The 12081-nt window shown below is 42.3% G+C and overlaps 5 protein-coding genes across 5 annotated transcripts; 1 reads left to right on the top strand and 4 right to left on the bottom strand.

The window, feature by feature from the left end:
• Window positions 1-557: 557 nt before the first annotated feature.
• IL334_007685 (uncharacterized protein) lies at window positions 558-1505 on the bottom strand (the record flags this gene model as incomplete). Its single annotated transcript, XM_062939375.1, has 1 exon — window positions 558-1505. One exon carries the CDS (start codon window positions 1503-1505, stop codon window positions 558-560), a length of 948 nt encoding a protein of 315 aa, XP_062795426.1.
• A 617-nt stretch (window positions 1506-2122) lies between these two features.
• On the bottom strand, window positions 2123-3778 carry IL334_007684 (uncharacterized protein; the record flags this gene model as incomplete). Its single annotated transcript, XM_062939374.1, has 1 exon — window positions 2123-3778. The coding sequence occupies one exon, from the start codon at window positions 3776-3778 to the stop codon at window positions 2123-2125; it is 1656 nt and encodes a 551-aa protein (XP_062795425.1).
• Window positions 3779-4666: 888 nt separating this feature from the next.
• On the bottom strand, window positions 4667-6280 carry IL334_007683 (uncharacterized protein; the record flags this gene model as incomplete). The annotated part of the gene is made up of 6 exons (XM_062939373.1): window positions 4667-4813; window positions 4930-5275; window positions 5365-5418; window positions 5472-5559; window positions 5716-5868; window positions 6007-6280. 6 exons carry the CDS (start codon window positions 6278-6280, stop codon window positions 4667-4669), a joined length of 1062 nt encoding a protein of 353 aa, XP_062795424.1.
• A 452-nt stretch (window positions 6281-6732) lies between these two features.
• IL334_007682 (uncharacterized protein) lies at window positions 6733-7634 on the bottom strand (the record flags this gene model as incomplete). The annotated part of the gene is made up of 5 exons (XM_062939372.1): window positions 6733-6760; window positions 6837-6948; window positions 7012-7083; window positions 7170-7297; window positions 7474-7634. 5 exons carry the CDS (start codon window positions 7632-7634, stop codon window positions 6733-6735), a joined length of 501 nt encoding a protein of 166 aa, XP_062795423.1.
• A 387-nt stretch (window positions 7635-8021) lies between these two features.
• On the top strand, window positions 8022-10108 carry IL334_007681 (uncharacterized protein; the record flags this gene model as incomplete). The annotated part of the gene is made up of 2 exons (XM_062939371.1): window positions 8022-8467; window positions 8635-10108. 2 exons carry the CDS (start codon window positions 8022-8024, stop codon window positions 10106-10108), a joined length of 1920 nt encoding a protein of 639 aa, XP_062795422.1.
• Window positions 10109-12081: the final 1973 nt, after the last annotated feature.

Raw genomic sequence — 12081 nt, 5'->3', positions numbered from 1 at the left:
AGACTCCCTCTCAGAGAGTTTTTTCAAGCGATGATATCGAGAAGTTATGATGGATTGGTCGAGAGTCAAAGATTACAGTTGAAAATCCAAGATGATAAAACCAGACGCGAGGAGGGAGGGGGTGAAGGAGGATATCAATAACATGGGTCAACTCGAGAATTCACTGGGATTTCATATCGCCGCAAAACGCCGATCACCATACCATTTAAGCTTAGGACACATGCATGAATGCATTCCGAGTCTTTCATCTAGTATCATACCTGCTTTTGGGTTGAACATTTCTAATATAATCGGTCAGGTGAATTGCATGATTATGCTATACAGATGCCTAGCTACGGATGGGTACGCATAATGGGATCACTGCACACGACAAAGACATCATATACTGAAATTCCCTCATCAGACATAAACTCTTCCCCCACTTGCAAAGCCATTTACAGGTAACCGATCGCGTTGAATAGCTGACACAAACACTTCGATGACCATAAGTCGCCAGATCATATGTCCAAGAACCACATCTTGTGGAGTGCTGGTACTTGGTACAAGTCAAGAACACGTCACTGTATACCCATTTTGCTAGCCAACTTGTTCGTCGTTTGGCATAAATTGTCCCAGTCGCGCTGCGATGGATAATTGAATTGGGTTTCCCACTCATCACTCATCAACTCGAGATCGAGCGATAGAGCTTCAGAACGTTGCCTGGGCTCTTGGTTCTCGCGGCGGTGATCCTGGAAGCCACCGAGATCTTGGAGACATATCGTTTCATCGTTTGCGGTATCAGTCCAGGCATAGCGGTAAGGATCAACTACGAGCTCGCTAATTCCGTTTTGTCCGATATTGTTGTTCAGTGAAAGATCGAACTCTTCAAGTCCGACGTATTGTCGAGGGTCATATTGTTCTACAGCGTTCTCCGGGATGATGGAAGGAAGAGAATATATCAATTTCGAAAGCGATTCTACATCCTTAGCAGAGGGAACGGGACTGTCGAACTTCACGAGTGAGCGTGTATCATGATCCGATAATTCGGGAAACCCAAATCCAGGTGGATGTGATATCATGTTCAGAGAACGGGTTATTAGTCCATCTGACAGCTCTACGGGAGCTATATTGTCACCGTAATTCGTTCCATCTGGACTTTGAATGCTGAAAGGGTGAAGATCCAGTTGTGAAGACCATCCAGGAGCAAGTGATTGATCCTCACGATGAATATTATCGGTGAGGTTGACATTGTCCATGACAGGGTTGCTTGATACCGTTAAGGAGGACGTGGGTGGCGAATAATGACTCGGTTCGCTGTACATGTAATGGCGAGTCATCAAGTTGAGCGTTTCTTGCTGGCTACGAGGTTGAGATGGTGGACAGGATAGATTGTGTGCCCGAATCGTTGAGGGTGACTGTTCCGGGCTGGAGGAAGGTGCAAAGAAGGTATCGCAGGCGGCCCCGTCGGGTCGATCTTCTACTTCATCATCGGCTACGGAGGGTTTTTGGTATTTGGATCTTAGCATAGCCGACGGTATTGCGCTCGAGTTTATTGTAACTTGCGTAAAAGGCTAGAACTACTGTACAGTAGACGGTCTTTGAGCAAAGCATTCGTACTTTTCTCACAGTTTCATGGTGGGGTATGATGATTGTCATACATTTGTTTCTCTATTGATTATCGCTGTGGTGCAGACTTTGAGCAAAGTAGGAATAGGAGAAGAATACAAGGATATCAGTATTGTGTCGCATCGAAATGCTATCTACCTTTCATGGTAGCCCCTTTCATGGCCTTCCACAATTGGAGACTCGTTTCTCGCTGCTACCATCCATGATTCATTTCGTGACATTTCTACTGAAACTCACTATTCCCCAGTGGCGCAGGCGAATTTTCAACAACACAAATGACATATCCTCATAAACCCCAGGGTCAAATCTTGGAGCCTTACTACGATGCATGAACATATGTTTACCCCCCAAAACAAAAGGTAATTAAGTAGAAACCAGGTCTGAAATCTCCAACATATGTGTACACCGTCTCACTAAGCTATACACAGCATCGAATATCCACATTCAACATCCTGATTTGCACTCATCGACAAAAACGCGGCTGATTATCAAGCAGTCTACGACATCTCGTCCGCATCTACTGTACACCTTCTCCACCATGTTGACCATCCTTCCTGGTCTGATCAGGTCTCATGAAACGTCTTCCGTATTTCGAACTGGAATCCGCCGTCGCCTTGAGCTCTGCGTTGTAGTGGTTCAGAGAATTTATAGTTTGCTGCGATTTGTCTAGACTCGTTTTAACCTGAGCCCATTCTTCAGCTAGGGAAACATAGTTATCTTGTAACGATTTCGTCCCAGAATAACTTTGGTCGAGTTTGGCAGAGACTATTTTTCCATGGAGGTCAGATTGCATACAAGATGAATGCATGTTATTGTTTTGCGAATTCAAATATTGTATACGCTGTTCAAGCCGATCGATATGTTCTTGATCCTCTTGAGAAGCCCCAAGTAGTTTGTCTTGAATAGTATACATCGTTTCTAATTGTTTTGCTATCTCCCTGGTTCGGGATTGACTTTTATCAAAATCATCATCCTTGAGCTGTGAACTCTTTCGGTAATGACTAATCGTCTGTTGAGATACTCTATGTAGCTTCTTCAGTGTGTTGTATTTTGTCGTGAGGTCGTCGAAGTCGCTCTTCATTGCTTGGAATCTAGCCTGCTCCTCGCCAACTTGATGTCGAAGAGATTGAATACGGCTATCATTGGAATGATCTGTCATACCTCTGCCAGTGTAAGCAGCTGAAGATGCAGCACTTGAATTATTGTGCATCTCTTCTCTGCCTTGAGTAGCCATAGAAGCTGAGTCTTGACCGTCGTATGGCTGATTGAAAAGGACAGGATCATCATTGTGACCGGGGCTACCTGCTCTGGGCAATTCGCTGTTGAGGGTTGTTGCATTCAAGTGGGAAAGACGTTCTTTCAAAGATGCCAGGATCTGGGCATCATTGTGACTGGATGAAGTAGCCGAATGACTATGGCTGGTTTGCCTTTCGTAAGGAGCGCGTTCCCCTGATAATTTCCGTGAAGCGAGTTGGGCTTTGGTCGGATGGATGTAACCATATCGCCCATCAAGATGGTTATCGTTCTCATAGGTAGGAAGTGCAGGTGACCAGTATGGAGAAGGAGGCTCGATAACCTCTGCTGAATCAGTATAAGGAGTTTCATCGCCCTTGTCACGAGAAGCGTAATCATTGATATCAGCGGATCGACGTCCTGTCGCACCGGTGATCCTTGCAATAAGGGATTTTCTCGTATTGGCAATAGTACTAGCGTTGGGTGGGGAATGGTGTCCATGATAAACGCGTCCAAGCCTGTCGGAGCCGGAGTTGGAATTGGAGTTGGGCTCGACAACAGCTAATTTATAGGCGGTATATCCTGGAGGAAGTCTGGAGTCTTCAAGAGGTACTTGCAGATATGGCGGGGAATCATCCTGTTGTGAAGAACCAATGGAAGTGTTTGGAGTACCCTCATTAACGGCCCTATCGCTGTCGGTAGTATACTTGTCATCGAATGGATTGTCTCCTGTGGGTACATCCTGAGTATGTGAATCACTTGAAAACGAGTCTCCAATACCGAAATCTCTCTGATTAAGTGTCTGGGGTGTATGAAACTCATTGCCACCATGAGTTCCGAGCGGTGGTCCAGTGCCAAGGATGGAAATCGTAGGGACGGCCATTCGACTCCCAAACTTGCCACGATTATGAACGTTTGAATATTGTTGATAAGACGACATGTTGTTGAAAGACTTGGTATATTTATTGATTCGATATGTGTGGATAGTTGAAGTTGTAGTGAATATGATCAAGTGAATGAGGGAATGAGATGAATGAATGAAATGGAATGGGAGGTGGCAAATACTCATTTGGAAGATATGTTTGAAGTCAGAATGAAATTGGAAGGCATTGACAATCTGCCTTATTTATAGCTTAGCTTGAAGGCTCTCCGTCGGTCAGTGTGATGATTTATCAACATCCATCGTTCTTGTTCGATAAAAGGAAATACGTTAAAAAAGGAGTGTTTACATCCAGACGTGTATCGCTTATATCAAATTGTAAGGACGGGTCGTCTAGTGGAGTCTGATCATAAAGGATTTAAGAAGCTTGTTCTGCAATGATAGTAGAGACATGTCTGAAAACCTCCCAATGACGCGCATGCATCAATGGCAGATGTCCTGAGCGAGACTGAAGGAAGATACAGTAAACAGGTCGATCAGATCCGAGTGCGCTAAAATCAATTTACAAAGCAATGAAACACTTACTTGATTTATCCTTCTTATCTCTTGAAATGTCGTCAGACTGATATACATTCAGTCCACAAAGGATATCGACCTTGATTCGTGATTAGTGCGGATTAGCCGATAAGATATCACGTCTTTGGATTTTAGTGATCAATATTTCACTTTTGAGAAAAGATATTAAATCAAATCGACCAGTTGTCGAAATGAAGACGGCGATATTAGTAATCTACAGTCAGCAGTTTGGTGATACTGACATTACTAGCATGCATGAGACCATTCGCGTTCCAGCTGTTTACGATGACGATCAATTATTCCACTCTTTTGTGCATGTTGGTTATCTTTCATACAGACCGAAGCCATTCTGCGTGATGTACAGTCAAAGTCCTATCTACCACCGATGGCACCTGCCCCACCGCCGCCGCCACTACCACCACCGAATAAGGATCCCATGAGATTCTGAAGTAGGTCATTTCCACCTGCACCTCTGGGCGGTGGGGCTTTGAATACTTCCGTTGAGATTTGCATGAGGATCTATGATTTGTAGTCATGTATCAGCTATTTGTCTGTGACTGGCCGTTTCTTTCCAGAGATCCAAATAGTCGGGGATTTCTCCTGATGTAAGAAAGTGATACGAAAAATGGATATACCTCTTGAACTTCTTTTTGAGCTATAACACCATTCGCCCCACTATTCCTACTATATCTTCTACACAAAGCATCCCATTCTCTTGGGACACCACCGTCCATTCCTCTTGCGGTATTACCACTTACGCCAGGTGCAGGTGCACGTTGTACGGTTATCAAAGCCAATTGAAGGAAATTCAGAGTAGGCGAAGTAGTCAGATGAATTTCATTTAACGAATAAGACGTTTGAGATGGTAAGGAAGTTATAAAGTTTTTATGATATGATGAAGATGAGGAAGATAGCAACGATAGGAATTGAGTTAAAAATGTTAATGCTGGAAGAATTGAGGGTGGTGTTTGTGCTAAGAAACTGTTGAACTCAATTAGCATTTAGAAAATACCTTCATCACCTGCAGTATACTTTTAACTATTCCGAGGGATAAGACAACTTAGACTCACGGTAATGTACCCCGGACAGCATAAGGTCCAGGATCGAGTTTACCTTCTTCAGACCTACGCAACGAGTTAGCCAGGTGGGTCCCACTCGAAGATACAGTCTTACTCACCATTCAAACATCATTTGAGCCAATGTCAAAGCTGCATCTCTTTTGCCAGAACCAAGGAGATGTTGTTCAGCCAGAGGGAATGCCCTGTCTGTGAAATTACAAGGAAAAAGTCAGCAGGTTTGTTCTCAGCCCAAACTCCAAGTTGCTCTAGCAGCAGATGCGCGGATCATGTGAATGAGACCACACTCGTCGGATTCGACAGTATGATCGTTATATCACCAGAGAAGTAAATCCTTTTACCTACCTTTATAATACAATTCACCGATATATTGGTGTAAATTGGGATCACCAGTGGGACATTCACCATGTTGTTGAGACCACCTTACAGCTGAATCGGCGAGTTTCTTCCTCCATGGTCCTGAGGGTGTTGTGAGCGCCAATAATTGAGTGATTGAAGCTATCCCCAAAGCAGATGTATCAGCTACCGATCTTTTAGAACCATCATCCCTCTCATTCTCAGGATCTCAAAAAATGACTCCCTAGGTTCACTTCCAGCCATCCGTTTCTTCTTGGATAAGCGAGTAAATTTACTTACCTCTTGATTTCTCATCAACAGATATATTACATTCACTCATCACGTTAATCATCCTTACACCCAATTCTACACCACTTGATCCTTCACCGATTTTCAACAATTCCTTACTCGTAGCGAACAGGATCTCTATAGCGATTGTGTGATGATTGGAATGAACGAGACGTGCTGTCGTTGTCAGACATTTTTGGTGAGCTGAATAGGCATCTGGAAGTTGAGAGAGAATGGGAGGAAGGAGGGAGTCGAGCGTAGGTGCTTTTATTGCTCGAGGAGGCATTTTTGGGTCGTCTCGCCAATGGGTCGCAAGCAAAAGGAGTAGATATGCTGCCAGTGAGATAGATGTATAGTAGATAACAAGAAGTAGAAGCAGTCAAGTGTGGAAAGCAATGTTTGGTCAAGTGGACAACCAAAAACGCCTTGAAACCATGATAATGTCATGACGCGGCAGTCTCGTGGCAACTGGATAAAATCATCTCTTTAATTGCTGAAATGGCGTTGATGAAGAGCCAAGGCCACATCTTCGACAGCTGTCAGTCCCAATCTCTGATGCACGAGTTTTGACGTATGGAGCCTGATGACACAAGATATCTATCAAATGCATCTATTCACCGCGAAAAAAAAGAAAGAGTGTGATCTGTCTAATGGAAAAAACCTCATGAACCCAGCTCATATAGACTGGAATGCGCCTAACGTTCAGCCCTTCGTTATTCTCGTCATGACCACTGTCGATCATACAGTCTCGAGCCCTTCGTATTCGCTGTTTCGGATGTGAACATGAGCATGCAATCCAAGAAAAGGGTGAAAGGGAAACAGAAAACGGAGTAATGACTTACGATTCTACTCCGGGTTCAAGTAATCCAGCGTGAGCACCAACTACACAGCCTGAACTTCCCACGAGCCAGAAAAAAGTAGAGATAGGAGCAGCGATCCAAAGGAGAGGAATACCTAACATCGAGAAATATCAGCTACCTTATGAGCTATCCATTAAAAACGTCTGGGGTTGCTCACCAATGACGAAAAGACCGATATAGAGGTTTTGAGGTGTTATGACTTTACCGTTGAATTCAAATGGTTCAGGTACTACGACATTGAATCGTCAGCTATACAGCTCAAAAATGTCACTGAGGTTAATCGGCAGCTGAAAAGATAATGCCGTTGGAACATACCAAATCTATTGATACCTAAAAATCCACCAATAAGGAAACCCAAAGCGATGAGTAAAAGTGGATTTGAAATGAGACTGTAAACTGCAAGCAGAGCTACAACTATAGCGTAGTTTGCTGAGAAGTATCGTCTATTCAGATCTATTCGTCAGCTCGTCACTTTCTAGCTAGATGAAAGACCTTGAGATCAAGCTACCAGGTATGACTGATGTTCAAGTAGTTTGTCTTGAAAAAGACCGACGCTTCGCTCATCCATCATATGAGATGGACAATCGTTGAGGAAAAGGGAAAAGAAAGCATCACTCACACATTGTAACTTGCCCTCTTGAGATATTCTTGTGTGTCTTTGGGTCTTGAAACGCGTTGATAATCAAAGAATTCTCCTGGATGTCTCAATGATGAAAGTCGAGTATCTTTCAATGATCTCGCATATTCAGATATGTTATTGACGTGGCCGAGTACTTCCATTCTGTTTAGGTATAGGTGATTAGCAGCTATATATGTGTATAGACTGATATTGAGGATATGAGAATGATCGTTTCAAAGCAATCGTATATAACAAGTTGGCGCGACGGTGTGGGGAAAGAAAAAACAACAAACACAGCTTTTGAGTTTGAATGCACAGACCACCCCATCCCACAGATCATGATTGCCACGTGGGGGCATCTTTCATCTTCCTTAGATTCAAGCTTATTTTTGTGATAATCAGATACTACTTAGATCGGACTGCTTCAGGCAAGTGGAACATATTGTATTGACACATACCATCCTCTGGTCTCTTATCCCAGGCAGCTAGCTTATCATCACAAACGGGTACTAAGAGAGGCGAGAGCAAAGCATATATCGGATTAGGAGATGGAACAAATTGAAATCGCATATAAACAAATAAATGAACTAATCTCATCGATAAATCAATTCATAGAAGAAGAAGCTGAATTAGCAACTTATAAAGCACCTATAATAGATTGGCATCATCCTGATTCATATTCACAAAGTTCCATTATCGGATTAAACAAGTTTCAATCTAGTGTAGAAACAGAAAAGGGATACATCAATTCCCTCCTAAACATCAATGACAAAGTATCATCATCATCGTCAACATCATCATCAAGAAGGACACCGAAGGAAATATCTAGTAACATACCGCATTTGTCAGCAGTTTGGGAACAAGTCAAATATTCACAATGGCCAATTATATGTATTTCGCAAATATTAGAATGTGGAAACCAGTCACAACAAGATATTCAAGTCAAAGTTGATTTGGTTGAACAAGGTGGTGAATGCTGGGTTAAAGTGAACACGTGAGTGAGTTTAAACCCACCAAAAAAAACCGACCTTATCCTTGTTCATTCTCTTAATTGACGGTTTATTGTCAATTCACTCTGAATGACCCAATCGAGGTTCAGACAAACGCAAAGCAACGTGTGAACTTATGCTGACGATCGATCCCCATTCACGATCTAAATAGGATAAAAGAATCACGACTTATGGCTGAATTTAGAGAACAAGATTCTTACATTAATTCGGATTACGAATCTGACGATTCCACCTTAGATCCATCTTCCACTCAAGCACAAGCGGGTCCATCCAGGCTTCAAAGACCAACATTGACCAACTCTATTATCGTGCAAGTGACTTCATTGGTCAAAGCAGCAGAATCATACCCTAGAATACCTGGATTCCCTCCACCTCGTATCAAATACGTTTTAAATCGATTAGAAGAAAACCCTAAAGGCGGCTACGATGATTCAAGGATTCAAGAAACGTTTCAAATCATCAGAGGTATGGGAGTTGAATTAATCTTAGCGTCTGATCAAAGAATATTACCTAAACGAAATCAAAGGAAATCACCAAAACCCACTCAGAAAATATTATTAGATTTATCAGTTGTAGTTGCACTATGTTGTGATTCGACTCATTTACCATTACCCGCTTCCAACGAAGAATTAGAATCGAGATTCAGAAGTTTACAGTCGAGTTCAAAGGGTAATGGTGAATTGGAACTAGCTCCTCATATACCTGTGACTAAAGATCTGAGAGATCAACTGGAATGGGAAATGAATCATCCTTTAATTCAGGAACTAAAAGATAGATTAACACCTCTATACGAGAGTTCGAATGAACAAGTGGAATTTTGGGTGACGGAAGAAGTGAAAAGTAGATTACCTGCCATTGTAGATATTATAGGTGGAGAAGAAGAAAAACAAAGAGCCAGGATGATGTTCGATGTTCACGATAGTGGAGAGAAGGAAGGCGGGTTTTGGCAAAATAGTAGATGGAAAGATAATGCTGGGATATTAGAACATCTAAAAATCAATGTTTTACCTCCTGAAGATAATGGAATTATCAACGGAACGAAAGATATAAAGACTGATTCATCGTTCAGAAAAGGTTTCATGTCAATATGTAAATCGATGTTAGACATAGTTGACTTACAAACTCAACAGAAGAGTCAAGATTCTAGTCCGAATCCAAGTCCAAATCAAGATCAAGGTCAAGATTATTCACCTGCACCAACGATACAACAACAACTACCTGAAAGACCTGGTAATCCGAAATCACGTAAAACCAAGAAAAGTAAATTACCACCGAGAGGATTTACTTTAGCATCTAAATTACCTTCTGCACACACTCTTCGCACTTTCCTCGTTGGTTGCGAGAAAGGTTGGACTGTCTTGACGAACAATAGAGGTGCAGTAGGTAAAGTGATCAGAGAGATGAGAGTAGGTGAAGGTTTAGGCTATGGAGAAGAGAATAATGATGGGACTGTGGATATATGGGTAGTCAATCCTTCAAGTTTAAGTGAATGGAGGAGAAAGGAGGTTGAGATCAGCAACAAGAGATTGTTAGAACGTCTCCACAACGATAGAAAACAGGAAATCAGTCATTGCGCAGAAGGTATGGAACGTCTGTCGTTGGAAAAAGTGGCGCAGGGAGTGTAACAGGTAATTTATCATCAACCACATGCATGCATCCAGTCATTCGTTGAAATCTATACATGCCGTCAAAGATCAAGGCAGTCATCCTCTCAGCGAGAAAATGAATTTACATGTCTCAAGTCTATGTCAAATCTGTCACCGACGTATCCCATCTCATCCTGATTTTTTGGTGGGATGCTTGATCCAGCATTAAGCGAAACATGACAAGATGCCGATGTCCGATAGGAAACTGGTAGCACGATGACATTTATCTTGACGCCTCTTAACTCATATCTCATACGTGTGGACACTGTTATTTTTCAATTGTATGTAATAATATTCTGGCCTTTTTTATGATTCAATAAGAAATGGAACTATTTATACACATTCTTAAATCAAAACAACCTATCTTTATTTTCGTGGTAACGGTCTACTTCCCGTCGACGGGTTCGAGAAAGCCTTACCCGCTCACAAGTCCCAAAACAAAAAAGGTGACCAAAAAGGTGACTACCGTAAAAAAGCAAAGCATGTGGGTCGGGCTTTTTTTACGATAGATCCCAATAGGGACAAATGAAAAAAGAGCGTCGTCGTATACCGCCGGTAATCTTAGCGTGTGACGGGATTTGAATTTGACCACGCCCATGACCCCTTTTTACGTTTACTCTTCTAGTTAGTAGTAGTAAATAATCAACATGCGGTTTCTATTTTATGCAATATGCGAAAAAATCAATCGCGTATCAATACATTTCGGTCTTATCATCAATTCATCGAGCCGGACAGCGCTGGACGCTATGATTGCGAATACTCGTAATCATGATTAGGCAACTTCCAGACTAACCCAATGCGAATAGTGACATTTTCATTTTTATCTAAGACATCCTTAGCGTGAAAAATCCTTTTTCAAAACTAAAACCTGCGAGATTCCAATCAATCTGTCAAATGAATCTTGTCTTACAATTAATATCTTGATCAAAACCATGCTCATTCCCACTCCAACAAACGATGATATCATACTTCTGTCTGAGTCTGAGAACATGTCTTAGACGTATTGAGAGGATCATTTCCCATATACCTCACTTTATGTGGGCGCGGATATTCCAGAATGTTCACTCAATTTAGATTCACAAAACAAGACAAAAACAAAATCCAGACAGAAAAGGTCCCACACCCTCAAAGGAATATAGTGCGTGAAAAAGCCGTAGTGTAGTTCCAGTTACCAGTTACCAGTTACCACCACCGTCCATAAATATAGGTACGGTGGGGGGATTTCACAGTCGTCTTTGCCTGTTTTTACGCGTCAAATGATGACCTGGTCTCGTCTCACTTTTCTTTTCTTATCACCGCAGTAATAACCCATCTGAAATACTCTCACTCTCATGTCGATCAAAATGAGGGAATGATTCGCACAGACAAATTGTGATACGAATAGTCCACTGCGTCAATGCATATTCACAGTGATCGGTGTCAAAAGGCGAACAACGATGGATTGATTGATTGATCGCCCGATTCATTTTTGATGCGAGACGAGACATTCAAGCTGGGGGAATAGGGCTGTGCGCATCACTGTCGCGTATAAACACAACCCACAATCTTGATCGCTTCCTGTTTTCAAGGTGTGGCTTAGCTGTTACTGTGCATCGCTGCTATAAAAGCGTTACGCAAGAAAAGATCAGAAATGGCATTCCAAGGGGGGAATGAAGGAAGAGGATGTTGAGAGCGAAAGAATGGTGATTGACTGATTTTACTGGATTCGGACGGAAGCGGTTCGGTTCAATCGGAAAGTTTATACCTTAATCCTCCGATGCGAATTAAGAGTCTAGATTTGAGAAGAAGAAAAAGGGCTCGTCATTTTTCCCATTTCCACAAACCCTGAGACAGATACCGTGTAGATGATATCGTCAAACACTTTTCATCCCATCGCATGTAACGATTCTGCCTCTCGAGACCCCCCCATCTGGATGACACGCGAGATCGGAGAAGTCACTAACATCGGCAGC

This window comes from Kwoniella shivajii, chromosome 11 (assembly GCF_035658355.1).
Source record: "Kwoniella shivajii chromosome 11, complete sequence".
In the NCBI taxonomy this organism is placed as follows: domain Eukaryota; kingdom Fungi; phylum Basidiomycota; class Tremellomycetes; order Tremellales; family Cryptococcaceae; genus Kwoniella; species Kwoniella shivajii.
This window is presented reverse-complemented; position numbering and strand designations above follow the sequence as displayed.